The 27,828-nt window shown below is 41.8% G+C and overlaps 1 protein-coding gene across 1 annotated transcript; it reads left to right on the top strand.

The window, feature by feature from the left end:
• Positions 1-271: 271 nt before the first annotated feature.
• CAPN9 (calpain 9) lies at positions 272-27,828 on the top strand. Its single transcript, XM_042885197.1, has 20 exons — positions 272-484; positions 6,194-6,263; positions 6,685-6,803; positions 7,266-7,399; positions 8,010-8,178; positions 8,672-8,755; positions 9,022-9,107; positions 11,118-11,195; positions 15,458-15,618; positions 16,312-16,469; positions 17,121-17,329; positions 18,122-18,158; positions 19,644-19,724; positions 20,256-20,313; positions 20,862-20,926; positions 23,244-23,312; positions 24,692-24,770; positions 25,576-25,692; positions 26,915-26,973; positions 27,764-27,828. Exons 1-20 carry the CDS (start codon positions 272-274, stop codon positions 27,788-27,790), a joined length of 2,073 nt encoding a protein of 690 aa, XP_042741131.1. The 3' UTR covers positions 27,791-27,828.

Raw genomic sequence — 27,828 nt, 5'->3', positions numbered from 1 at the left:
TCCTCATTGGGGCAGCCGGGAGTGGTGCCAGGCCCCGGGTGGGCCCATTGCCACCGGGTGGGCACAGCAGCCCTGCCCCAGGGAGGGTCTGGCACCACCTTCCCGCTTCCACCCCAGCAGCTGGTGTGTCCGGGCCAGACGCTTTCACTCCCTGTTTGCTTTCAGGGTGTTCATCACCTCTCGTGCTGTTCGGATCTGCTCCCGTTCATTTCTCCCCTTCTGCCCTCTTCTGCTAGACCTCAGCCCACTGCACTTCTCCCTTTTGGGAACCATGCCCTACCTCCTCCACGACTCAAAGCCAAGGCCACCGCCACTGCCACAGGAGGCACGTGCCATCCACAGCTCAGGGAAGGGCTACCAGGAGCTGAAGCAGGAGTGCCTGCGCAGTGGCTGCCTCTTTGAGGACCCTGACTTCCCCGCCAGTAATGCCTCCCTCTTCTTCAGTGAAAAGCCACCGATTCCCTTCCTCTGGAAGAGGCCTGGGGTAAGTACACAATGTCCACTCAGCCCACTGTTCCGTGGGATCGCTGCTACATCCAGCAGTGAAGCGTGATGTCTGCTTGGAGTGCTTCTGTGAGGTCTTGTCCTCTCAGCAAGGAGAAGAGCTGGAAAGTTTTGCCTTCCAGCAAATGCAGATTTGCATGTTGCTGGCTTACAACTGCAGAGAGGAGTGGAAGGGTAGGGATACTGTTGTAAATGCTAAAATCTTTCATAAAACGTTGCAAGTGTTTCTGAAGCACGTAACTTTTTAGACTGTCCTGAAAAATCCTATAATTTGTCCATTTTCCCTTGCTCGTCTGAAGGCCTTCAGTTTTTTCATTTTAAATATTGTATGTAGTTTTTCTTCTGCTCTGCCTCCTGTAGCTTAATGTGCAGGCACACTTAATGTGCAAATGTTTATATAAATGCATAAGTAATTTCTAATCAGGCTTTTCTTCTACATTATTGCTAAACAAAAGTAGTGTAAAGATGAAAATGTGAGAGCTTGCAAGGAATGCATCATGGTGATGTGATAACTATCTAAACAACAAGTGTTCTTAATAGAGGAAATTCATAATTAAGGCTAAACAGGAAGAAAAAAAACTTTTCACTTTTAAAAATGAGATGCTTCCTTCATGAAGCACATACCACAGTCACTGAGCCATTCTGCAGTAGCCAAGGGCTCGATGAGCATCTCTTAATGCATCTTGCATAACAGTCATTAATAACGCAGTGATAGCCTGAAGCTTCACCAGTCACATGCTCTCAGATCACAAATCCATCATCAACCAAGTTTAACTAGTAGCCACAGAAAATTTGTGGCTAATTTCGTTTCTTTGCTAATGCTTGACATTTATTCTCTTTTCCTTCATAGTCTGAAAGCTTCTCACTTAGTAGATAGCTTACTTTTATCGATAGTGATAATGAGCGACAAAGAACAAAAGAAGCTTAAAGCTGGGTTTATATTTTAGCTTCACTTAATCCATGAGAAGCATTCAAATGCCTTACTGTCTGATAGCTGATGGAGTGCCACTGCGGTGTTATTAAAGCTGTTACTCCTCAACAAGTTTCAGCTATGAAAACCCAAGAGATGGCCCCAATGGCACTGATGCCACCTTGTCTGATATTGCCCTGAAAGACAGGGAGGCTGTGGGCTGCCCCAAGAGCAGGCTGGAGGTGTGAGTTGCCTTCTTCCAAGGTGTGACTGGTAGCAGCTGAGAGCTTCTGTGTCCCTGTATGTGGCACTCCAGGAGAGAAGAGGGTGGTCTGCCTGTTGTTCTTACTGCTCTCAGCTTCTGGGAGTTTGTAAGTTGAAGTGGAAATTTTTCTATGATAAATAAGTCACCTGATACAGTCTCTGCCTTTACTCTGCTCCAATTTCCACCATGCAAAAAAAAAAAAAAAAATTTTAAAAATAAGAAAAGATAAAAAAAAAATTGAACTTCTGTGAGCAGCACAGCAAGAGATACAGCTCAGGGGAGGCTTTGAGGACCCAAAAAACAAGGTTTAACTCTCCTCTAACTCCTCAGCATTTAAGCTGAATTATTTTCATCTCTATTAACCATCAGTATATTTATACACTTACAAGTATAAATATTCACATTATAATTATGTTTATGCTTATATATACTTACAGCAGTGAATACAATCACTGTAACATCATTTTGACTTAGCATTTTGCAGGTGGGGTATGAGCCTGGAGCAGGTGCCAGGTTGATATCTCAGCTCAGCTGGCCAAGCTGTGTGCCTTGGCAGTGTGAGCCCAACAGCATCGCCCCTGCATGTGGGTATCAGAGCTCAAATTGCTTCTTGGTGGCTGGTTTTGCCTGCTTTGCCTACCAGTGTTTTACAGTGGCTCCACTGAAGCATAGCGTAGTACAATGCATGCAGGCAATTGCAGGGCAAAATAATGTTAACCCTCAAATTTGAACCTTGATATAGTTCAGAAATGGGAGTAAAGGCTTTTTCCTTGTTTTCATGTGCATAGACCTTTGTACACATTGTGAACCAGACCCTCAGCCACCCTAAGTCTGTAAGTCTTCAACCACAGCGAGCTGCACCAGGGCAACACCTAGATTTCTACATAAATCTTAAGTGCTCGGAGAGTCAGAAAGATATTTAGCAGTTTAGTTTGGTAATCCCTTGTCCCTTGCAAATGAAACCTTTGAAATTAGGCCTTAGTAAAATTTCAGAATAATGTTAAGAATAAATTACCATTTTCTTATTGTATTTCTCCTTCTCTTTCCTTGTTAATTTATATCTGAATTCAACTGTTAAACTGGTATATCTGTCACTTATTTCTAATAGCTCAGTGTCTGGGAAAGCTAGAGACTTGTAAGACAAAGAATGAAAAACCAGAAAAGGAAGTCAAATATATTTTACCTATGGTTTATAGGAGGAATAATAAGGAAATTATCCTAATATAAACAGCCATTGGTCTGACAGGAACTATATACTAGAAACAGACAGAGAAATATAATAACAAAAAATAACACCCCAGCGAACAGCCTCAGCTTTTCTTAGATCTCCACATATCTCCCATATGTGACAGAGACCCAAGGGATGCCATTTATCTTCCGGTAACTCTAAAGAAACATAGACAGCAGGAGAGGTACAGGTGCCTCCTTTCATCTCCCTGAACATTGCCCTGCCCTGCTTCTAGGCAACACCCTTCTGCAGGTGAAACCTTGAATTGCTATCTGCTGTGCATGAATGCAGGGCCTAATTTTAGGCTTTGTCCTTTAATGTTCTGAATGAACTGATTAAAATTTATATACTACCCAGACTGAAAATTCCTTTAACAGTATTTTTATAACTTCCACTCATAAATCTGCAGTGCTTGGTTTTCTTTTGTGCAGCAGAGAACGTGACACAAGTCCACTCAAAGTCCTTTAAATTCCTTTTCATTGATTTTCATTTGTGCTTGCTTTAGACACAGAGATTGAAAACATTTTCTCATTTATTAGCTGTAGAGCTGTGTAATAGGCAAAGAGCAATGACTCACAGTGCTCAGCAGCATTTATGTCTGTGTCAGTGTATTTCAGTATCTTTGTTAACACAGAGTTTCTTGGTAACTGCTAAATGCAGTGCTTGCTGTGAGAATCACATTCTCCAGAAGCACTAGTGCTAAAATAAGGCATGTTCTTGAAGATCAGCTACATTATCAGCCATCACAATACTCATGTCTAAAGGCAATGAGCTGTGCTTTTATCACTCCCATCCCATCCACACATGACTGGCTGTATTTAACAAGCAGGTGGGCCAGGTGACAGGGAAGTGCTGTTTGGTTTCCCTGTGCCAGGTACACTGGGGATACAATCTTACCACTACCTCCTCCACAGCAAAGGCAAACAAAATATGAAACCAGCTTCCTGCCCATATGGTGCCTCTGTGGGACTGGCTTCGTAGGTGTTGCTTTCTTTTCTGAGGCTGTGTGCCATTTTCCTCAGCCATCTAAGTGATTCTTTCTTCCCCTCAGCTGTTAGAACTGGCTCATTGGCTCCTGCAGTGTGTGCTTCAGTAGCTAAAACTGGCAGTAGGCAGTGAGAATTGTTGTCCAAATAGAGTGTTAATGACAGGAGAGTGCTGACTTGCGGCTTTTCTCTAAGGACCGCTCTCTCCAGCACTGAAGTCACAGAAAGCCACTTATCAGCTAGTGACAGCCAGGTAAGTTCACACGTAGATATAGTACCTGGATCATTTTCGCCCTCATCATAGCACTCTGACAAGGATGGAATAGAGTTGGTGACCTGTCAAGCTCCAGGTGCTATGGGAGAGTCCCTGTTACATGTTCGACAGGGATGTGTATTTTCTCTGAAAGACTGGGTCACTCACTGCTTGTCTTAAATGTGAGCTTTGAAGAGCTTTGAAGAGGATTCAGGATAGCGTTGCCTTAGATCAGCACTGTGGGCTCTGTGGGCACAAAGCAGAAAGCTTAAGCTGCTATAGCCAGGGCCATTTCAAACACATTCACCAGTAGTCTGCAGATGTTCCTCTCTTCCCTCCTGTTTGTCCAGTCCACAAGAGAGTTTCGAACACCTCAGACCTGTGTAAATGCTTTCAGCAATATGGAGACAGGCTGTGTGGATCAGCACAAGCCACCCATTGGAGGGTAACTTTGCCAAGAGAAGCTTACTCATCAACAGATAAGTCATGGCTAACTTGCTCTTGTAAGCAGGGAGGTGGCTGATGTGATGAGCTGCATGGTTTGCTGTAATGCTGGTCATGTCTTCTGGGCACAGCCACCTCACAGGAAGTGGATGAATACAACAAAATGTACTAGGAAGGGGTGAGGAAATGAAAAAGTGGCGCTGGCATGCCTTGGCTTGGCTCACTAGACAATGCTTGCGCATTGCCCATCATGGAATGACATACAGCACGATCTTTTCGTACTGCTGCTGCTGCAGTAAACCTGCTCTGACTGTCCAAAAAACACACCTGTGCTTTTTGTTTAAAAATGTTCAGATATGATGCAAGTTGTGTGCATCTTAGCTGAACTCTCAGGCATGATATCTGCAAACAGCCAACTACTCTGTCTAGTACATCCGCTGTTCCCTTCAGCATCAGTACTAGCCCATTGCCATCTGCAAATCTTTACAAAGCATTGCATGACCTGACAGACCAAAAAGTCAGGCTGCACATTTGGGGCATGCCCAGGCTTTGCTGCCAAAAATGAGAACAGCAGTAGGGATTATCTGGTCACAGCCCAAGCTGCAGCAGAGATGTTTCATGAGTAATTGTAGGAAGCTGAACAAAACTAGCTGTATCCTACCCTGATGGCCTCACAAAATGCACTGACATGAACCAAGAGTAACCCAATTTCCTTATGGACAACTGCACAGGTTAAGTGATTGAATGAACTCTGCTGTTTTTCCTTCTTCTTTAGTTTGCCTTTTTTTGGCAAACTGATGGTTGAATAAAAGAACTTCAGGCAAAAGGTCTGCAGTAGGATATCAGGGAAATCTTCCAGTAGAATATTACATGTTATCCTCCTCTCTTTCCTACTCAGTTCAATCCAATTTACCATTCATTGGAAAGGGGAGGAGGGAAGGGGGGTTTTGCCACTTTTGTGGGTTTACCACTTCAATTTTTCTATCCTGCTGAGATACTTGAGAATTACTTTAATGCCATCATGATCACATACTCTCTCCAACTTCGGAGCATACAAGGGTGGGTAGTATTAAAAAACAACTCCTAAAAACCAGCTATATAAAACAAACAAGCCTGGAGTCTACTTTTTTGTTTCCTTATTTGAGAAGGAAATAGAATATACAGTGTTTGACAACCATAAGTCCATATTATGTGCAGGTAAATACAAGACATAATACTGTGTTTGAGGTAAATTGCCAATTCTAGGGTTTTCTTTTTCAGCTGTTGAGGAACAAAAAAAAAGTAAGCGTTAGCCAGGCTTGTAGCTTAACTTTGGGATTCTGAACAAGGATGTACTATGTTTTAATAATTGCTTATGGGTGAACAAACAATGCCAGCCTTTCATTAACAGCCAACTAATTTGGAAGAAATGAGGATAGCTAATTCTTTAATTGCTCTACATTACAATTAATTAGTAGGGATTCCACATCTAGTTCTTTGTGGTGGCTACAATGCTCAGGAAAACATGGTTCATATGCAGAGTGCCACACATCTGGGGTCAGAGTGACAGCGGTATTTTCTGGCATGTTTTCAGTCATTCTATGTCTCACTCCCACTCTTCCAGGACATTGTCAAAGATCCCAAGTTTATCCTCGGAGGAGCCACAAGAACTGACATTTGCCAAGGGGATCTTGGTGAGTGATTCCTCTGCAGCCTGTGTAGAGCAGTAGGCATATATTCACAAGTGAGGGGATGTTGTCCCTCCTGAACCAATAGCAGCAATCAGGCTGGAGTCACCTCCCATGCTGCCTTTGCCCATAACCACCTTGTTGGTGGCATGCTTCCATGTTTGCCAAGTATCATTCTGGTGCAGTGGGATTCAAGGCCAAGGAAAGATCACCATGCAAATGTACTGGGAGCCCAAAGGAGCTTTTCATCCCCTAGCACTTCCCAACTGCACTCACTGGTCACGGACACTTCCTGGGGACACACAGGATAACTTTTCAATGGGGATGGCAGCTGTCTGCGACAACATCTCCCCTCATCCCACAACACCTTCTTTTCCTCTCAAATGGAAGAAAATGAAGCTTTTTCTTCCCCCTTCTCAATTCACAGGTGACTGCTGGCTATTAGCAGCCATAGCTTCTCTCACACTGAATGAGAAAACACTAGCAAGAGTAGTGCCATTGGAGCAAAATTTTGGGCCAGGTTATGCTGGGATATTTCACTTCCAGGTAAGATGAACATCTGGCACAGCATGATAACATTTCTGGTCAGTTGACTGTTGCACGTTGTGTCTTGCTTTGTGGTGGGGCTGTCACTTATTCCAGAGAAAACTTGACAGAAAGTGAGATTGCTGAACTCACTTTGCTGTTTGCATTTTGAGAAACAGCCTCTTACAGACAGATATACACAGTCAGTCTCTATGAAGCAAAATATGGCTTTATAAATCATTTCTCATTTTCCCTCCTAACCTCTCTTAGGAGATAAGGTGTTAAAGATGAATCAAGAGTTGAACTGTGTCCTTCCTTCAGACCAACATATCATAGCTTAGTAGGAATAGATGGTTTATCTTTGACTTCTGAGAAAGCCTTTGATTGGCACTAACTAATGCTTAAAAGCACTGGAACACCAAATTCTTATGCTCAGGAAATGACATGCTGGCAACCAATTCACATTCCATCCTTTCTAAATAGTTTTGGCAGCACAATGAGTGGCTGGATGTTGTGATTGATGATCGATTGCCCACCTTCAAAGACCGGTTGGTATTCGTACATTCAGCTGAACACAATGAATTTTGGAGTGCTTTACTAGAGAAAGCCTATGCCAAGTAAGTCTGGTATACCACAGTGTACATTCACAGTTCATTATTTGTACATACATTATACACAGTTTGTACATACATTATACACAATTCAAGCTAACAGCTTCTATCCTGTTTTTCTTATTATTATTATCATCATTTGCTGCTGCCCTGACCTAAAGATATTATGTCTATCCTTTTTGAGCTCATCCATCTTCCATCAGATCATTAGATACAATCTGATATTACAGCAGTAGAGCTCGATCAAAGCCTGAACCCTACCATTTGTGTCACTGCTGATACTCAAATGATGGTTCTGGCTAACTCTAGATTTTTAACTGATTTGGGAGGTAGCTAGCCACTGATAATGCAAATATATCAGCCCTTGCCAACCTGATGACTGGCACAAACAAAAGAAAACCCCCAGGCTTTAAGGTATGGAGGATCAAATGAATCAGAAAGGAAAGAACAAGGAAAGCAGAAGGTTCCCAATACACCTCACATATCTCTCGGTTGCGATCTGGGACACCTCTCTTGATCTGAGTGCCCTTGCTGCAATTTTATACCTATGGTGAGAAAGCTCTCACACATGGATATCTTCAAAGTTTTGAAAGCATGTCTCACATGTGTTTTCCAGGCTGAATGGCAGCTATGAGGCTCTGAAAGGAGGCAGTACAATAGAAGCCATGGAGGATTTCACTGGTGGAGTGGGAGAAATGTATGAGGTTAAAAAAGCTCCTGACAATTTCTTTGAAATCCTAGAGAAAGCTCTGAAAAGATCATCAATGGTGGGCTGCTCTATTGATGTGAGTAAGAAATGGGGTCTGATTTTCTCAGCTTCGTTTTATCATTTCTGCATTTGAAAATATGCACTGGACTCTGCAAATAATAGCTATGAAATGATAGATATGTAATATTAATGTAATCCCTAGTTTGAAAGTTGTCTAAAAGAAAAGAAGATTCAGCATATTTCATCAGGTGATGGCTATGGTATTTAAGGTAATGATGACATTAGTATGAGCACATGGGAAGAATGAACTTTATTTCCTGGCTGCAATCACCTTGTTTTCCCTCATAGTGCACAACGCTCCAAAAAAGAAAATCACACAGCTCTAAGGAGTTCCCTTTCAGAGGAGACCATTGCACCATCACTGCCTGCATGGAGCAGAAAGACAAACTGCCTGTTTACAATGCTGTTTAGCTGCTGGTCTTCCATCTGATTCTTGGAAGGGACCAAGAGCTACTGCTTGCAGCTTCACCATGAAAAGAGATATATTCACATTGTTTTCCATATTTCAGACCAGCAGTGCTGCCGAGTCAGAAGCCAGGACACCCTTTGGCCTCATAAAGGGCCATGCTTACTCTGTAACTGGCATTGATGAGGTACGTTCCCTCTGGCTTTTGTCAGCAGTGCAGGGCAAGGAGAAATACGGTCAAAAGATAAAAGAGTGCCTACTACTCTTAAGAGATGGAAGGAATTATCCTGAATGAGGGATTCCAATTCCCATCCATCTTTCCCTCCCACGTCTCCTGTAGCAGTGCACCTTTAACCTGCCAGTTACACCAACTTCTCCAACCTATGCGTGCTGGAGAAGTCCTGCTCCCTAGCTAATGACACTCAATATTTTCTCTGCTTCCTTCTACTGCAGGTGAGCTATCAGGGCCAGAAAGTGCAGCTCATAAGAATAAGGAACCCCTGGGGAGAAGTGGAGTGGAACGGGCCTTGGAGCGATAAGTGCGTGCACTGTGCCATATACACTCACCATGCAAAAAAATAAATCAATCTGCTGCTCTACATCTAGCTTTCTGTAGATGCAGTAATTTCACAGATAATTAAATTAAAGGATTTGCATATGCTTAACAATATTACTGTCACACTGGCTGTCATCCTCAATATTTTCAGGGCTGCTCAATTAATGGGACACTGTCCAGACTGTTTAGCCCTAAAATAGAGTACTAGCAAAAATCATGCATTAATATAAATAGGATAAGTGAATTTTAAGACACTCCCTAAAACTATATGTTTGAAGTGATTTTTTTTTTTTATACAAGCCTGTTCCTGTAGTACTTGTAACACAACATCCATACTTAATCTTACTATAGATAAAGTTAAAACTGATATTGTGTCACCCCCTCTAGTTACATTTCTGTTTTGGGTTTCTAAACATTTTAGGAATAGGTCACCTTGAGGTGAGATTTAGATTGGACATAAGAATTTTTTTTTTCATGATAAGGTTGGTAAAGCACTGGGACAGGTCTACCAAAGAGGTGGTGGGTGTCCAGTCCTTGCAGATGTCCAAGGTCAAGCTGGTAGGCAAACCCTGTTCATTGCAGTGGAGTTGAACTAGATGACCTTTAAAAGTCCCTTCAAACTCAAATGATTCTATGATAAGATAGTTAGATGAGACTCTCTCCTTGTGGTGCCATTCAAAGCTGTGGGAAGACACAAAAACACAGTCGGATTGGTCTGAAAAGCAGTCTGCTTCTACTACTAAAAGTAAATGAAGTGCAAATAATACAAAAAAAAGCATATAGTAAAAAAATAACACATCTCCCCCCCAACAAACAGATTTCCAATTTATTCGTACACATCTCACTTCCTTTTTATTTCTTTTTTTTTTTTTCTAGTGAGTTTTTTCTTGTTCACACAGATGTCACAGAGAGAAGCCATAACCTGGCTGGGCCTTTAAAATTCCTGCAACTTCTAATCCTCTCTAGCATTCCTTTGAATGCAAATCAATGAAATATTTTTGCATAATCTCAAATCCTTTGTTTTATATGAAAAATGGGGATAATTGGCACATACAATGAGTGATGAAATCTCAAAAGAACAGAGAGGTTCAGATCAGGACAAGCATCTGACAATTCAGGTTGTATATTGAAAACACTGTCCCTGTAAAGCAGAGATCTGATTCTGCACTGTGGAGGATTTCTGGGACTCAGGATACCAGAGCAAAGTTTTGCTAAGGCAGAGAACCTCGCTGGTCAATGCAGTAATCTGCATTAACTTTTTGCAATGATTGCTGGAATTGAAAACCTCACAAGAGGTGCCCTATACATGCTATCAGGGCATTTCCTATTTTTTTTTAATGAAAGTTTTAGTAGATTTTTGTTTGGTTTTGATCTGCTGCACCTGGAGACGTAAAGATAAATAAAAAGGAGGCAAGGATTTTATCTGCAACCCAGCTACTTCAGCAAATCTCTCTGTATAGGGCAAGGAGCCTATTTGGTTCCCTCTACATCAACTTCGTCGAAATGTTTGTCTACAGATGAAAAACAGATTTTAAGGAGAACTGTGACTTACAATAAATATTGGTGTTAATGACTACCACATTTTACCTATCTCCAATGCCTGGCAGCAGTCCCAGTGCTGAGCGCAAAGAGTAGTTCAGGCAGGATCATCTCAGGGAAGTCTAGAGATCTTTGTCCCAGTCCTCCTTCCAGGTACATTAGCTGAGCCTATACCACTAGGTGAAATGGTAGTAGGGTTCAGGAAATCTTTTAAAGGCATCCATATCTGTGTGTGCTGCTCAAAGAAAACATATCTGGGAGAACAGCAGCTTGCAAATGTGTCCAGCCAATTGTTCGGAGTGAGGAGAAATTAAATGCCATATACCCTGCTGGAGTTGCATTCAATTACTGGAGTTGAAATTGATGACAGAGTTGGATTTGTGATCCACGTGGATCCCCTTGCAACTCAGAATATTCTATCATTCACAGTATATCTTAGTTTTTTTTCTTGCAGCTCTCTAGAGTGGCGTTTGGTCAGCCCATTGGAGCAGAAGCGTTTGGCTCAGACAGCACTGGATGATGGAGAGTTCTGGTAAGCCACAGGGTTGGAGTGCGACTCCAGTCAAAAATCAAGGCACGAGTGATCAAAATGAGTGATAAGGAAGAAATGTGAGTGATCAAATGCTCAATTTCCTCCTAGGAGAGAGAAGGTACTGCATGTTTTCATGTGAGTACATATGTATTTTATTAACAAAAAAGTGTTTTAAATATCAGTTTAGTTAATGATATTAGCATATTTCAAATACTGTGTGTCTCCCATGGCTGTAATATCCTTTAAATCCCTGACAGGAACTGAAGCACACAAGGGAGCATTGTTCTACACTGTATTAGCTATGAAATGCCTTCAGGGTTGATGTTAGTGATACACTGGTAGAGAAGGAAGTGCTTATAAGCGATGCTATGTTACAGAAAGTACAAGAACACCAGAATATGTGTGAAATGATGGAAAGATTTAAGAAAAGATGAAAAGAAAGGGGGGGGGGGAAATTGTAGGAATTTCTTTAGAAGTGTGAAGCATTCTTCATGCCAAATTCACTACCTCAGACAGAGCAGATGGCTGACTTGCACAAGATTCCCTCTCCTACTCTACCTCATGTCAGCCATGCCATGCTCTACTAACAGTGTGTCTGATCATATTTTCTGGGTCCAGATGCTTGTCTCTTTTACACAGAGGTAAATGTAGAGAGGTATTCAGCAGCAGTATTTCTTCCACAAGTTAACTTCAGGCCTGACAAGTGATATAAGAAAGATGACAAAGAGCATTTGGTCACATAAAATCGTTTATCCTACTGTACAATCAAAGAATATTAGGCTATTAATATATAAGAATATTAAACACAAAATAAACAAGAGTGTTAGGCAAAGTAGACTATGATAACAAAAGAGAATAAATGGAAGGCTTACCCTTATCCTGGGCTCACCCACAAAACACCAGTAGAGGTGATCTCCAGAAGAGATCCTTCCCCTCTGGTAGCCAGCTCTTAAATAGGTCTAGGAGGGGTGGAGCCAGGCACCACCCCTTCCTACAGCACAGGTGAATTGCCTTCAGCTGTGCTCCTCTGGCTGACTCATGGCTCACCTCAGGTGATCAGTCAGAGGTTCAGGCTGTGACTCAGCAGTTCCCATACACCTACACTTTGATAGCTCCTGATGGAAGTAGGACCAGCGACTGATACATTACTTAAGCATTTTTACATGTGATGTTTTTTAGTTATTTTGCTACTGATAGCTAAGTACGTCCTCAGAAAGTCAGTAAAATGAATGAGATTCACCACGCCCAGGCAAATGGTAGTCTTCTTCATACAGCATCTCAGATACTGAGAGCAGAAACAAAAGCCATTGGGACTGAAATTTTCCATGAAGTGGTTAAGTGGACAAAAATCATATGTAAAATATAATAAATTCTTCCAAAACCAGTCAAACAAGTTTGAGACCAGTAAACTTTCCACCTAGTCCATCAGACTTATTTATCCTGATGCCTTTTGACTTTTGTGTATTTCTTTAGGGAGCATTTGTCTGTTTGCCCTTTTTAAGACACACTTTGATGGCTTCCCCATCAGGATAAGTATACAGACTTTGCATGATCAATGGCTGTGGTAAATCCCTAAAGACACTGAAGTGGTCAGAATGAGGAACAAGATGAAGAGAGCTGCTTCTCCCCTGCTTTCAGTTTGTTTCTACTGCTGATGCAGTTTAAATGAGGAGATGTAGCTTTACTGTTACTTCTGTAGCTGGGGACCTTCAGCCAGCCTGTTCACCAGGACTTCTGGTGGTGACTTGGCTTGTCTCCCTGGAAAGCTGGAGTGATCTTTGTGTTTTTAAACCTGCTGCTAGTAACAGTGAGTAGCAAAGTAATTAGGTCTTCAAGAGTTCAAAACATGTTCTCTGTGATGCACATTATCATTGTACTTAGCAAATAACATTAGGTGCACTGTCACTTTTCTTGTTGGTGACAACTAGCTTCTACTGAAGTAGACCTAATGTTAGGTAATACAGTCAGAGAGCTCAACAAGTCATTTGGATGTCATTTCTTGATGTGTCTGCAAACTGAAAGGAAGACCAAGAAACATACTGTGCATTTCTGAACAACTTCTGTAAATGTGCTCCAGGTTTTGGGCCCAGCTTATTTCATGTGCATAAAAAGCAATGGTCATTTCTCATGCACACACTCATTTTTGTTAAAATGAAACAGGGGAAGCAGAAGAGGAAATACTCCTGTTTATTCTCATGTATTGCATTTGGTTTCATGCTAGGTAGAACAGGAAAGTTAGGAAGGGAAAATTGACCAAAAGCTACAGGACGTTTAAAGGAAAATAAATGTTGTTTCATCACGGTGGCTTCACTCAGTCCAAAAAGGCAGCACAGTTGTGAAATAGTACACAAGATAAGGCAGCCAAGGTGAGCAAAGTCATCTCATAAGTCCTTTTGAACTTTCTGTTCTCTGAGCTGAAGAAAATCTTCATGGTAACATGCTCAGGGTTGCTTACCTCATTAACTTTCCCAAAGGTATTTTGTCAGTATTTTAGTAGTAAAGATCTGTCTTGTCATGGCAGATGAAATGATGATTCTACCAAATAGGAAAAAGATATCCTACTGTTGACTAAGAAATCAGCTTTTAACTTGCCTTAGTCTCTTCCCTTATAAAATCAGAGGCTTGGAGTCTTCTCTTACCTTCACCAGTGGAAATTTAGGACAGCCCTACAGAAGTCAAAATAGATGTTTTATCTCTTAGAAGCCAATTCTGATCCATAAAGTGCAATTTTTTCATCTACTTTGCAGCATGCTTCTGGAGAGCCCCAGATTGCCTAGAATGGCCAGGAAATTAGAGGCAGAGATTTTGCTATACTGCTCCTGCTATAGTCTACTGAGCACCATAGTAAGAATTAACAGAGCCTGTGGCATGCAAGGCCAGCAGTACGTATGAGCTGACAAGAAAGAGGAAAAATCTCAGGAACGCAAGTTCTACTGTTTCATCCGTCACTGAAAAAAATATTGTAAAATGGCCCATAGCAGGTGTAAATTATTGACACCATAGACAATCCATTTCTTATACAGCAGAAAAATGGAATATGATCTATCCAGTGAGCTGCACTGATTGCTAGCTGGGTCCTATTTGCCACTAGCACAGATATACATGTGGTCTTGAAGAGCTTTTACTTTCCTTCTATTCTATTTTATCTGTTATGCATTAGTCACAGGAGAAAAAGGATAGCTACAGGAATTTGTGTCAGGAGGGAGTAGTTTCTCTGCTTAGTCCCTTTGCCCAGGACTGCACTCTATGCACTATGCCTGCCTCCAGCTGTTCCTTTTCCTGGCTCTTTGCTCAGCCCTGAATACTCAGCTCCCCAGCCAGAAAGTTTGTCATTTCTTTTCCAATTTACTTGCTAGCTAAAATCCCATGAATTATCTGCTTCTTAGCATGCTGAGTAGGCTAAGTTTGACCAATCCAACATAGAAACTCAAAAATGGCTGTATTTTGGCATTAACTCTCCCCTTTCGGTGATCATGTGTATGTATCCAGCTTGGGTTTAAAATACATATACTGCAATCTGTATGATGCTCCAGCAGTGTCCGTATCACCTTCAAGGACTGGATGGTGTCTTTATTCAAGTCCAAATATACTTTTTGCCCCTCTGCTTGGTGCATGTTTTTTGCTAAGACAAAGTCCCAGACATCCATAATAGAGGAAAGGGTGAGAAACTTGAGCCAAAGAACCTTACCAGAGGCCCAAACATTACTTTAACTGCAGTGCAGACAGGCTAGCTGTACCACAGCCTGGCTAATCCATCACAGTGTGTCACTTGTAGTGCTGCCGTGTGGCTGGTGTTGAATGCACAGATGATCTGTAGGCAAACTTGGCTCTTATGTGGATGCCTGCCATCCTTTGGTTGGCTCTCTGTCAGTATGGATGCAACTCAGGATTGGAATCTGGAAGTCCAGACAGAGGGGGACAGAGTCTGTTAAGTATTTCTTTCCGCAGTAGGTTTTATGCCAGTGTCTCTTCACTGTATCTTACACTCAACTGTAAATGAATAAAATTGGTGTAAAAATAAAGGTGTAAGAGATGTCAAAATCAGACTATGACAGTAGGGTTGTTTGTGTTTTACACCACCACAATGAATTAAAGTTATCTTCTTCCTCTGTGGGCATCCAGCTTATCTCCACGGTCACTGGAGCTATTCAAATCCATGTGAACTGGTAGTCTGGCCCTGGGACCCAGGCGTGTAAGTTCTTGTCTGGGCATCCTTCACTGAAGTGAATAATTGTCCATTAATTCCCATGTCTTTCACTCAGGATGAAATTTGAAGACTTCAAAGTGCATTTTGATAAAGTTGAGATCTGCAACCTGACTCCAGATGCCCTGGAAGACAGCACTGCCCACAAGTGGGAGGTGACCATCCATGAGGGGAGCTGGGTCCGGGGATCCACTGCAGGAGGATGCAGAAATTTTCTAGGCAAGTAGATACTGCTCTGAAAATGAAAAACAGGCACAGAAGCCATTAACCTCTCTCAGACGCCTCTCCTGTTACCCTAGAGCTACAACTGTGGAAATAGGACAGGCCAGCTGAGTCTCAGCTAGTAGAAGCCAGCCAAAGGTACAAATACAGTCCTACTTGAGACTTGGGGTAAAGGAACTGCTTTCTTTGCTCTCAAGTTTGTTGGATCTGATTTCTCTCTCACTTACATTTGTACAAGCCGTACTAGCTCTAAATAAGTCACTTAAAATGCAGCAGTAAGTGTAAAATGAGACAAAAATCCAGCTCAGCCAGCATGTTTATGTGGCTCTGAAGTAGCACTGTGGATCTGAACTGTGTTACTCCATATTGGCACCAGTAGTATGGAATCATTGTAACTGTGAACAAAATCCCAGCTGACAGCTTTATTTAAACCACAGTAACTTAATAAAATATCAGCCCTAAAATCTTTTCTACACCTAACTCCATGAAGGACTTCAGGATTTGGCTAATTTTCTGCAGAGCTGTGTGGAAAGAAGCATGACAACTAATGGAAAAAAATAATTTTGAGCAAAACCTCAGCTTAATTGTCCTCTTTGTTTACTTTTTTATTCTTTTACTCTTTTTTTTTTTTTTTGTGGTTGTGGTATTATTCTGAGGCGAGAAATGTTCTGGTGTTCTTTACATTGGCAGACACTTTCTGGACCAATCCACAAATCAAGCTGCATTTGACAGAGAAAGACGATGGTCAAAACGACTGCACGTTCATAGCAGCACTGATGCAAAAGAATCGCCGTAAACTCAGGAAGCTTGGTGCTGAAATGCTAAGCATCGGCTACTCCATTTATGAGGTGCTCTATTGCTTTTACAGTGCAGTAGCCGCACCATCAATATTAGCATCTTTCTCCAGATTTGCAATCCTGCCAATCATCAGATATTTTTAGGGCCCTTTCTTCTAAAATACTCTTCTTGGTTACATCAAACCCCATGGAGAATTTTGACTTGGTTAGGATGGAGTCCTTTCAAAGGAGAATTTAGGAGTCCCATGGGTATCCAGGGTAAACTCCTCAGCCCTGTAACTGTGTCATCTCCCTGCCTGGCTCCCTTGCATCTTGTGAGCCTCTTGGGGTTCATTGTGTATGATGGTTCCTGTCCCTGTGTGAAGTTTGGATTAGAAAATCTTTTGAGGCATGTTCTCCATCCAGAAGAGGACCGTGAAGTCTCACTGCTCTGTGACACCTCTCCTGGGATTGTGATCTTTAATAACAGGAAATGTTTATGCAGGAAGGCAGTGTTCTAGTGTCCCCTTAGATTGTCCTCTGGGTGGGAGAAGACAAGTCCTTGCCAACAAGCATGAGCTAGGTTCTGTGAGTGCTTGGGCAAGGGGGGTGATAGTCAGGGTTGCACTGTGTCAGGCAGAGTTTGGTGCATGACTGGGAAGAGGGTGGGGGTAGCCCTCAGTATACCACAGCCAATGCAGTGCTGCCTTGAATCCCCTGTAGAGCCCTGGTGGAGAAGAACACTTGAGCAAAGACTTCTTCAGGTACCATGCCTCCAAGGCCAGGAGCAAAACCTACATCAATTTAAGGGAAGTGTCTGACAGATTCAAGCTGCCACCAGGTGACTACATCCTTGTTCCAACCACATTTGAGCCACACCAGGAGGCAGATTTCTGCCTGAGAATCTTTTCAGAGAAGAAGGCCATCACTGAGTAAGTCAGCAGAAAGCACCAGCCCTTTTGATGTTTTCCTCTGCATGGGGCTGCCAATTCCTGGGAAGGGTCTGGATGCTGGGAGCCCAGTCCTATGACAGAGCCGCATTGTGGGAAGCTCCCGAGGACTTTTTGCTTCTCTGCGATTTTTATTTGCTTAGTAAGGAGAATAAGGAAAGGTCTGAAAATGGGCTTTTGGCCTGCAGTGTGCCCTCCAATGTGAAGCTGAACTTGGTCAAGGCTCATCTGCTTGGTTGCTTTCAAAGTGGTTGGAAAAAATCCATCTGCAGATGCATTTGCCCATTTTTGCTAAATCTGGCTATTTTGGAGAGGAATATAGGAGGTGGAGAAATATGGCTTGCCATGGTGAATCCAATGGAAGCTTGCAGGGAAAAACTGCTAGCTGCCTGCTGCTGTTCAGTAATATGTGGCTGCAATAGTGTTTGGTTCCTCTTTGTTTCCTCACAAAATCTGCCCATGTGACAATTCTGTATGAAAAAAAATGAGGAAAAAAATACACAATTAATAAGATCAATTCTTTTGCAGACAGCATGCATGGAGGCTCTGCCCTCACTAGGTCCTGCTTAAATTCTGTTATAACGGCTCATGCCAAAATTTGAATTGTGCAAAAATCTCTCTGATTAATTTTGTCTAAACATAAGTAGTTCAGTAAGAAAAAAATGCAGTTTTATCTTTCACCTCTGGAAAATGTAATGAGCAAGCTTGTGCCCTTTCCACCCCAAGCAGACATTGAACATCTTCAGATACTGAATAAGGTTTTGTTTTCCCCAGGGATCTGGATGAAAATGTTGCCATTGATCTCCCCGAGGTAAGTCCACAGAGTTAAAATAGCAAGAGGATAGCTCGGTGTAAGCCAGCTCACACTGCTTTTACTGTCTTTGGCTAAAACACATTCATTTCCCAGGAATGTTCCACAATTGCCAGCTTTGTGTGAGTGACTGAAGCATTCAGTTCTGCTGAATATGGTAAAAGAGCTATAACAATCAAAATCACAGTTGCTGTACTTCTGCAGCTGCTTCAAGGCAGTCAGATAGACCAGAGCTTGCTATTAGCTACCACAGATGCACTGAAAGTGCAAATTTAGTTAGCATGGGGTTGCACGTGACCTTTGATATCTGTTCGAATTCTGTTTATTGTGGAAAAAATAAAAGGCAATAGAATTTCCACAGACCTATGTTTGTTTTGAATACAAACCTACCAGTATCCACAAGGCTTGGAAGGAAAGGCTTGGTAAATGCATGTGCCCAGTGAAGCGATAAAATTCTTTTTATTCCTGAATGGCCTGACCTGCCTGCTGAGCACCAATTGCAGGTGAATCCAGGTCAGCTCCTGTTTTAGCATTTCCCAGCAGCTAATCTGCTCATTGTGGTGTGAATTCCTACGCAAACAAGCTAAGCCATGATTCTATGTGAATCTCTTTATTAGAAACCTTCTCCAGAGACCAACTAGCAAGTGTACCCCTTCATTTCTAGGGTCTCAGGGCCACGTTCAGGGTCAAAGTAAATTTGCCCAGTATCATTAAAGGAATGCACCCAAACCCGAGCAGTACAAAGTGAAGAATAGGCATTTGGTAAAAAAATATGACCAAGCAGTGTTGAGAGGGTGACAGCATGCTAAATATCACCTATATTTTATCTTCTTTATGTAGAGAAAGCAAAGCTCAATTATTTGCATTGTTTGCTGTGCTGTTGGCTGCCTTCCTTTTCCCCAGAGTTTGGCACAAGAACTGCTCTCTGTTTGCATGGTCACCACAGCTGTAGCAATGGCCCGACGCTGTTGCATGTCTCATTGGCAGACTGAATCCAGGGCTCTACACCCTGCAATGATACTGAGGCTCTCAGTTGACTGAAAATGCTTATAGGCATGCAATTGCCCTGGGTAAAGTGCTGAGATGCAGCCACCTCTAGTTGATGCCATCAAGAGGGGCCTGAAGTCCCTGGATGATGCTTCTGGAAAGAGCTTCCTTGAACAAGGTAGTTCAAGAACTGTGGAAGCAGAGTGGTGTAGTGTTGAGATGAGACAAGAGGCATTTTCCAGTGCTGATGGTTGTGGTTTTGAAGTAGCCAAAGCAATGGCACACTATGTAATCATCCAGGGAAAGGCAGTGAGGGATGAGACTCCCCTCAGAAAGCTAGATGCTAGGAAGGCCTAAGGTTTGCCATCAAAGCAAACGATGCTCAAAAACATGTACCCTTTTGTAAGATACACTATGGTCCCCTGATGCAAAGAGGGACTGTGTGCAGGAGAAACACCATGCTTCACATACAGTTTCTTACTGTGATTGATACTGCAGCCTTCAAACCCAACCCCAAGTCCACAAGAAACTGAGGAAGAAAAACAGTTCCGGGCACTGTTTGAGCAGATCTCAGGAAAGGTGAGTGCAAAATCTTTGTGTGTGATGACAACAGATAGAAAGGAGGAGAGAGTTCTGCTCCCTCCCAGGGCCAAGAGAGGCAAAAACTGCGTTTTGGGGGCAGTGTGCCTAGCTGTAGTGTGTCATTTAGGCACCAGGTGTCACCATGCCTTATACTTAGATGAAGAAGGACACAGTTCCTACTGAGCAACAGGAGGTTCAGGACTAGAACTCAAGTCCCTAGGGAGCCTATATGGTTCAGTGTCCAGCTGCATTTTTCTTCCTCTGAATCGATGGTTCCATCTTAAGATTGCTTGCAGACAGCCTCACACACAGTAGCATTTCTATATTTTGCTAGCTCTTTGATTTTTAGCCTTTTCTGGGTTTTGTATGGTTCTCTTTTCCTGAGGTGCAATAAAGTGCAGGTGAATGGGATGATATTTTCTGAGTTTTTTTATATGTCTTATTCTAGAAACATTCAAGCACGAGATGTTTTGTTTTTTTTGTTTTTTTTTTTTTTGACTTTTTTTCTTTTTCTTTTTTAAACTTCAGGACATGGAAGTAGCTGCAGAAGAACTTGAATATGTTTTAAATGCAGTATTAAAAAACAGTAAGTACTGATAATCTCTGTTATTGCTTGGCGGCATGCAGTTAAGAGCCATAAAGAACTTTATAAAAGCTGCTCTTAAGCTCCCTTACAGATGGAAAAATAAAGGCTGTGTTACTAGTCTTGCATGGTGTCCTCCAGCCAGGGCAGAGCTGGAAAATCATCTAGTCTGTGAATTAACCACTTGACTGCCCTGCCTCCAACATGACCCATGTCAGTTCAGTGAGGCTAGTTCTACACTGCACTACTCTGCTCTAGAGAGACTGGGAATGGGACTAGTAAGACCTGGACATAGTTCATGGCACTGCCATAGGCCCTTTGTATAACCAGAAACGAAGAGAATATTTTCTTTTATGTCTTCAGTTCATACCTCCTCTGTCTGGATTATGATTTCCATACAGAGTGGGATGTCTTCATGTTCCAGTGCACAAATTCGTCCACATGAGGCCTAAGAACCAGTTATCAGTGCTTATGAAATTCTGTTTTCTATTATGGAATTATAACAGGCAGATTTGCCCAATGATTTCTTTCTTATTATTGTCCTTTTTCAGGAAAGGACATCAAATTCAAGAAGTTAAGTCTCATTTCATGCCGAAACATCATTTCTCTTATGGATGTATCCTTTTAAATAAGTGCTCATGGTGCTGAACAAATACTGAATATAATTGTTCATAGCAGGGCCTGTCATGGATATTGGAAATGAGTGTGGCAATGTCATGTTCAGAACACTGTCCACTGGGAAGGAAAAGAAAATAAAAGTGAAAGTTGTATCCTGATTTTTGCTTTAGAAATTCAGGGTTAGGAGTTTCAAGACAGACCATTTTCTGCTGCATAATTCAGAGGGAGATGCTTCAAGCCGAACACCTGTACCAGTAAATCTCAAATTCAGAACAGTGGATTTTTCAAGATGCAGGTTATTAAAAAAAGATCCGGAAAAGATTACTGAAGTATTACCCTGGTCTGCTGTCTGTAGAGTGGAATTCACCAGACAGAGGTGTGCATGGAAATTATGGGTCAGAAAATTAGGAGTCAGCAGATTGGTAAAAATTACTGACATCAAGGCAGTGGGTTTTTTGACAGCCAGATGACAAGCTGGTAAATCTGGTCATTCAGCTGGACTCTGGAACTCCAGCAAACAGACTTGTGGGTAAGATTTTTCTGTCTAAATTTAGGCATTTGTGATGGAAGTGCCTACATCTGTGCTAGCTTTCTAGACTTCTCCTATAGACAGTGAAAAGAATGGTATAATTATGCTTGTTCTGGATGTGCTTGACTGTGAGAAATGCTAAATGACGACATAGATGTTAGATTTGATGAATCACAGCCCTGGCAGTTCTCCACTGGGTTCATCGTTTGCAATATTTTGCTGTCTGTTGAATTTTGTATGGCTTCTCTTCAGGTACACCTATTTTTGGTAGTACGCTTTTCTGATAGTTGATTTTGTTACAAGAGACAAAACAGATACAGTTCTGACAAGATAACTATCTAATATGTGAGTTTTGTCCTGCTTGTTCAACTAGTAAATTCTTATGTTTTCCTTCAGTTGCTCAAGTCCATGATGGCAGTAGCATGTTCTCAAAGACTTCTAATACAAAACCGAAACAAATAAAACTGTATCCTGTAAAAGCTATGACCATAACATTAAAATCTGGTGGAGATCCGTCACCATGCACATGCAACAAGAAACAGCAGACCAGTCCTAAATCTCCTCCCTTAAAAAACCAAGCTTCAGTAGGGAGCCAGCCATGTTCACCTCTCATCCTTACATGGTTTTAGAGCAGAACAAGAGTCTACACTTGACCCTGGCTCATGGCATTTCCTACTATTTAGGTTATAACCAAATAGTTTCCATGTCTTGTAGTGCTTCCAAGAAAATCTCTACATAGTTTTGAATTAATGGGGAGATATCTCTTCATCTGCTTTGGAAGCAAGAGGAATGCAGGCACAATCATCTCATAATGGTCGTGGAATTTAAAGTAAAATGGAGGAGCAAAAGGACACAAATGTAAGCTTGAGTTGATGCTTGCAAGTCCATTCCATGTCACGTGCCACCAAATTCCCTGATTGTCACCATGCAGCAGTGGGGATGGGAGCAAAGTCTTGACATGACACCAGGAAGGAGAACCCGGCTGGGTACAAAGACAGATTTTTCATAGGAATGACAGTGTCCACGGAACCTGTGGGTGCCCTCAGTAATGTCACCAGTACAGAAGCTTAAACAAAAGCATGCTATTTAAATAAGGGTGAGCTAGACCCTGCTTGGCACACACTGGCCATTGTGAACGCTTGCTGAGCTAGCGTCCATCTGAGCAAGGGCTTTGTCTTGAAAAGTAAGATGGGAAGGGGAAGAGGAATATGAGTGAGGTGACCATCAGTAACTAAGTACAGTAAGTATTAAGAAGACCCTCACATTTCAGGAACGGTGAAGTCCAGGTACATCTTGTCACCATCTCTCAGCACTAATTTACAGACTATTATTTCAGACCAGATTTTACCAGCCTTGTCTCACAACTCTCATTTAATCTTTGATGGAGTCACTGCAGTAGAGCATCATCTCTAGATAACAATACTGAATAACACATTGGTTGACTAACTGCTTCAACTACAGTAGCAATTTGTTTTAATCAGGTAATTTCATTCTCTGAATCATCTAGATCACATTTACATTCAAAGCTGTTCTTGCCTCAGAACGATCTGTCCTTCTTATTCTGTTGAGCCTGCATTGTTCAGCTGTGTTTTTCTATCACATTATGCTCCCTAAGTATCTCAGCCACAGCCATGACTGTAACTGCTTGAGCTGCACCTCGTGATAAATCCTGCATCAGATTCAGTGGCACCAGACAATGTAATGTTATATGTTTAAAGAAATAGTAAATTCAGCTGGAATTTGCACCTGTATACAATGTGTTATTTTCCTTAATCCAGATTATTAGACCAGTGGCAACGGGAAACTGGAATTCAGTGAGTTCAAAGTTTTCTGGGAAAAACTGAAGAAATGGATAGTAGGTGACATTATGCATTGTATTTGTTTCTCCATGTTAGTAGCTATTTCCTGCCTAGCTTATTATGCATATGCAGACAAAAATAGAGACAGGAGTGTTTATAAACCAGAAATTTAAACTCAAAACAAATGTTTTAAAAGTATACTGCTTGTTTTGGATCATCAAAGACATCCTTGGCTTTCCATGATGCTAAACCTTAATGGTTTTCTGGAAATAACAGAGATTTTTATAAGGAAATCAAGTATGTTTGGGACAAAGAATGTAGTGGGTGCTACCAAGGAATCCAATCAAAATGAAAATTAAGGATAACTGATACATAACTGATGCACAGAAGAAAATGATGATTCCTCTCTAGTAGGAAACAATCACCTCATAAGTCACTGCATTTACATTATCGATCTCTCAGTAATCAAAAGTACTGAAGTCTGGGAAAGTTGATTCCAATTTTAAACACATTTTCCTGCCGCTGTATATGGCAGTAAAAAGAAGCAGACTTTCAGAATCAGGGCACAGACTGAATATTCAAATAAAGGCATTATAATTGCTTCCTCATGGTCATTAATAGCTTTTTTTTCTGAATTCATACTTCACCCAAGCATTCAAAATATGCAGCTCTCTGCTTCTTGTCTGTGCCATCAGAAATGGCAAACACTTATTCTGGGTCCTAATGTCATACCTCTTTTATCAAAAGATGCATTGTTTTTTAATAAGGAAGCTTGAGAAATCCTTTCTTCTGTAAGAAGATTGCACATATATCTGATAGCAAATTTCAAACTGAACGTGAAAACACCTCTATTTAACTTATATTCTAAGGGAGATTTGTGTTTGTCATCTCATTAAAAGGATGGATTTGAACTCCAATTTCATTATTTAATACTTAGGTCAAAATTAAAACCAGTTGCACCAGGTACACCATGAGTATTTATAACATTTATATCCACAAGCAAATGAGTAAGGGATAATCTCAATTTCTGGTTAAACAATTAGTTTCTACCTTCAGGATTATAGAGAAACACATGAAAAGAGATTCAGGATTCTGCCTTAGGAGAAAGAAGTTAGAAGACAAATAAAAATACATCCTTCTCAGATAAAATTACTTCTTAAAAATCACAGGATTCTTTTTATGAAGAGCACTTCATCATTTCTGAATGCTTGGGTTTGGCAGTACTTAAGTTTCACAACAGCCTGTCTATATGACAGAGAATTGGGGCCCAGATGTTCTTCTCAGTTACTGCAGATCAAACTAGATCTAGTCTAAAGTCTTGTCAACTTTCCTGAGTGCTTATGCCACACAGATAAATACCTTGCCCTTGTATGCCATTTCTGCTCTCCCTTTCATGTGGAAATACTGAACTTTCCATCTGCTCCTTGCATAATAGAATATCTTTCTTCGATTTGACTTGGATAAATCTGGCTCCATGTCCTCCTATGAGCTTCGCAGTGCTCTCAAAGCTGCAGGTAAGACAAGCACTATGAGCACTACAGGTAAGACAAGTCATGCAAATTTGCTGTAGGCAAAGATGGTTGCAACCAATGATGCCAGCTGGGCACTCCATAACTGCAAGAAGCGTTAAGTCCCAGAGAAGGCTTTAGGTATGTAGGAGGGAAATTGAATGGACTTTTAGCATCTAAGTGAAAACCTGCATGTTGCTTTGTGACAACCCTGCAGCCTCTTCCGAAATGTGTACAGAGATGTTGGTAAGATCATAGTTCCCTTTAGTTAGAGCACTTGCTCGGCCAACCTTAGCTTTCCTTGTGCCCACAAGAGTTTGAAGCAACATGGCCAAGCTGGGGCTGGAAGCAGCCAGTAATGGGCCAGTGGCATGCTCCATCCTCTTGCTTGTCAGATAAATGTTTACATTTTTGTTGAGCTCTGTAAAACTCAACACTGCAGGGTTAAACCCTAAAGGAAAACACTTTGGAGCCCATCTCCACCTCAGGTGTGTAGGGGCAGTGAGTAAGCTGTTATGAAGAGCAATCAGTGGGTCTGCATAACATCAAGAAGTATTTTTATTATTAAAGCACCTAGCTTTGCAGAAATCTCTTCAGTTTTCAGAGAGACAGAGTTGTCTGTCATATCCAATGACTGCAAAATTTGTTGGTCAGAGTTAGTTATTCACTTCACAATCAGATCACCTCCTGGGTGGATGTGTGTCATTGCACATCCTCCCATTAATTGGTTTTCAACATTAGTACAGATTTGCAGATTCTTACCTGTTCTATGAGGCTGCTCATTTTTTCCTTTGTGTATGTGTTTGGGAAGGATATCAACTCAACAACTACCTGCTGCAGCTGATCGTCCTCCGATACTCTGATGAGCAGTTCCAGATTGATTTTGATGATTTCCTAAACTGCCTAATTCGCTTAGAGAATGCAAGTCGTGAGTATCTTCTTCCTCTGGAATTTCTTTCCCTTTGAAAAAAAAAAACAACACTTTTGGTTGCTATCAAACATATTGCATAATATCTGAGGTAAAGCGTGTATATTCAATGGCTAACATAAAGTAGCTCTGTTTAGCATTTGTCTTTAGAATAGCTTTTCTCCTGTAAAGAGAAAAATGCTTTGCTGCTGATGGAAAATTTCCCCACATGAATAGAGCCAGCTTCATAAACTCCACAGCAATGCAGAAGGCATGTAAAGAATGCTGGCAAAGTCTGTGTTGTGTCCTTTTCTTGTGTCTCACCCATTGGAATAGGGGGCCAAGCCAGTTTTTAGCCAAATCTCACTCATAAAAATGTGGAGCAGTTGTGTGTCCTGTTGGGTTCAGCTCCGATTCTCCACAGTACTCAGACTCACTGTCACCACTTCCCTCCAGTTTCTTTTGAATTGGCTGAAGATACTGTTGTCTGCTCATCAAGGCACCATAGGTCTTAGTTCATTCACATGCAGTGTTCCACTTGTTTTGGAGCAGAAGCAGTAGAGACAAGTAAAATGGCAGGATAAATACTGAAGTGATCATCAGTGTGGCTCCAAACTCAACTCAATGAGAATCGCAATTAACTTTCCTGAGTAATATTTTTTGTTTTTTCTTCTCTATACTTCCTGGTTATGTCCGTGGCAATAGAAATGGTGAGGTGCTGGAACAGGCTGCCCAGAGAGGTTGTTGACACCCCATCCCTGGAGGTGTTTAAGGCCAGATTGGATGGGGCCCTGGGCAGCCTGGTCTAGTATTAAATGGGGAAGTTGGTGGCCCTGCATGTGGTAGGGGGGGTTGGAGATTCATGATCCTTGAGGTCCCTTCCATCCTTGGCCATTCTGTGATTCTGTGAGAAGTATGAAGTACTGAGAGAAAAATTAGATGAAGAAAGAAGTGCAAATTGCTTGGCTTCATTTCTGATTATCCAAATCTGAGTGCTTAGGCATTCATTTCCTTTTGATTCCTGATGTGAGGCTTTCACAGAGGCCTGAAGTCAGCAAGACTTTTCCCCTTCCAAGGAATTCATTTTTCAGAGCAGTCACCACCACTCAGCAGCCCTAAGCATCCAGCCTTTGTGCCAGGCCCTCCCTGTCCTAGACACAGCCACCCGATATGGGATGGGGAGCTCATGCATGAATATGAATGAAGTATATTTATAGCTCCTGTGTCCTGCTTTTCATTTCAGGAGTATTCCAAGCATTGAGTGTGAAAAACAAGGATTTCATTAACCTGAATATTGGCGAGGTATGAGCACAGCTTCATAAACACCAGCAAAATGATGTGGCTTCTCTAGTGTTTGGTCTTCACATGAGAACTGGAGATGAAATCTGTGTCCATGAGAGCACAGGACTGTCTGCCATGGATTTTATCAGGGCTATGATTTTACAGCACACAGACTGATTACATCTCCTTGGTGCTATTTCCTTCCTTGCCCTATTACACACAGACAGCTTCCCATCCCCCCTTCTGGCTTTTCTGCTTTTACCTTCCTTGGGTGCCAGCTCACAGTGGGGGAAAGGAGAGGCAGCAAACTGGGACGGGATTCTTTCAACTCCCTCGGGAGTTGAAATCAGCATGTCAGTTAATGTGCATCCTCAGCTTCTCAGCATAGGCTTGTTGTTTTCTTTGTGCTCTCTTTGTCTTCCTGTTGCACACATGGTCTGTCTCTGATTTTACACTTATCCAAAGTTTCCTGGGGCAATGCACATTGAGTTCCCTGGCACAGCAAATGTGAAATCTCATGTGGGCTGTGGTGAAGGAAATAAACACACTGCTGTTATTGGCATTCAGTACTCAAAGAGCTCTATCCTCTTCCCTCTAAGCACAGAAGTAAATGCTGGAAAGTCCTGCTTGCATACTACCTAGGGTCTCCGTGTAGGAATGGGACATAAAAGCCAGTGAACAAAGATTCCCTTCCCTGTGTGAGGTCAAATCGGAGCAAGGCAGTGCTTTTGAACTTTGCTCTTTCATTTGGGGAGGCAGCTGAAGGGCCTGAAATTACTTATTGTAAATTTGATCTTTCTTTCAATATTAGTTCATCAACTTGGCAATGAACATCTGAGGAAGTCAGACTTGGATGCCAGGAGTCTCCTGTGCTGT

Source organism: Lagopus leucura, unplaced genomic scaffold, assembly GCF_019238085.1.
Source record: "Lagopus leucura isolate 7727_CA_CO unplaced genomic scaffold, USGS_WTPT01 Super-Scaffold_73, whole genome shotgun sequence".
NCBI lineage: Eukaryota > Metazoa > Chordata > Aves > Galliformes > Phasianidae > Lagopus > Lagopus leucura.
The sequence above is the reverse complement of the archived record's forward strand: the minus strand, read 5'-3'. Positions and strand labels throughout refer to the sequence as shown.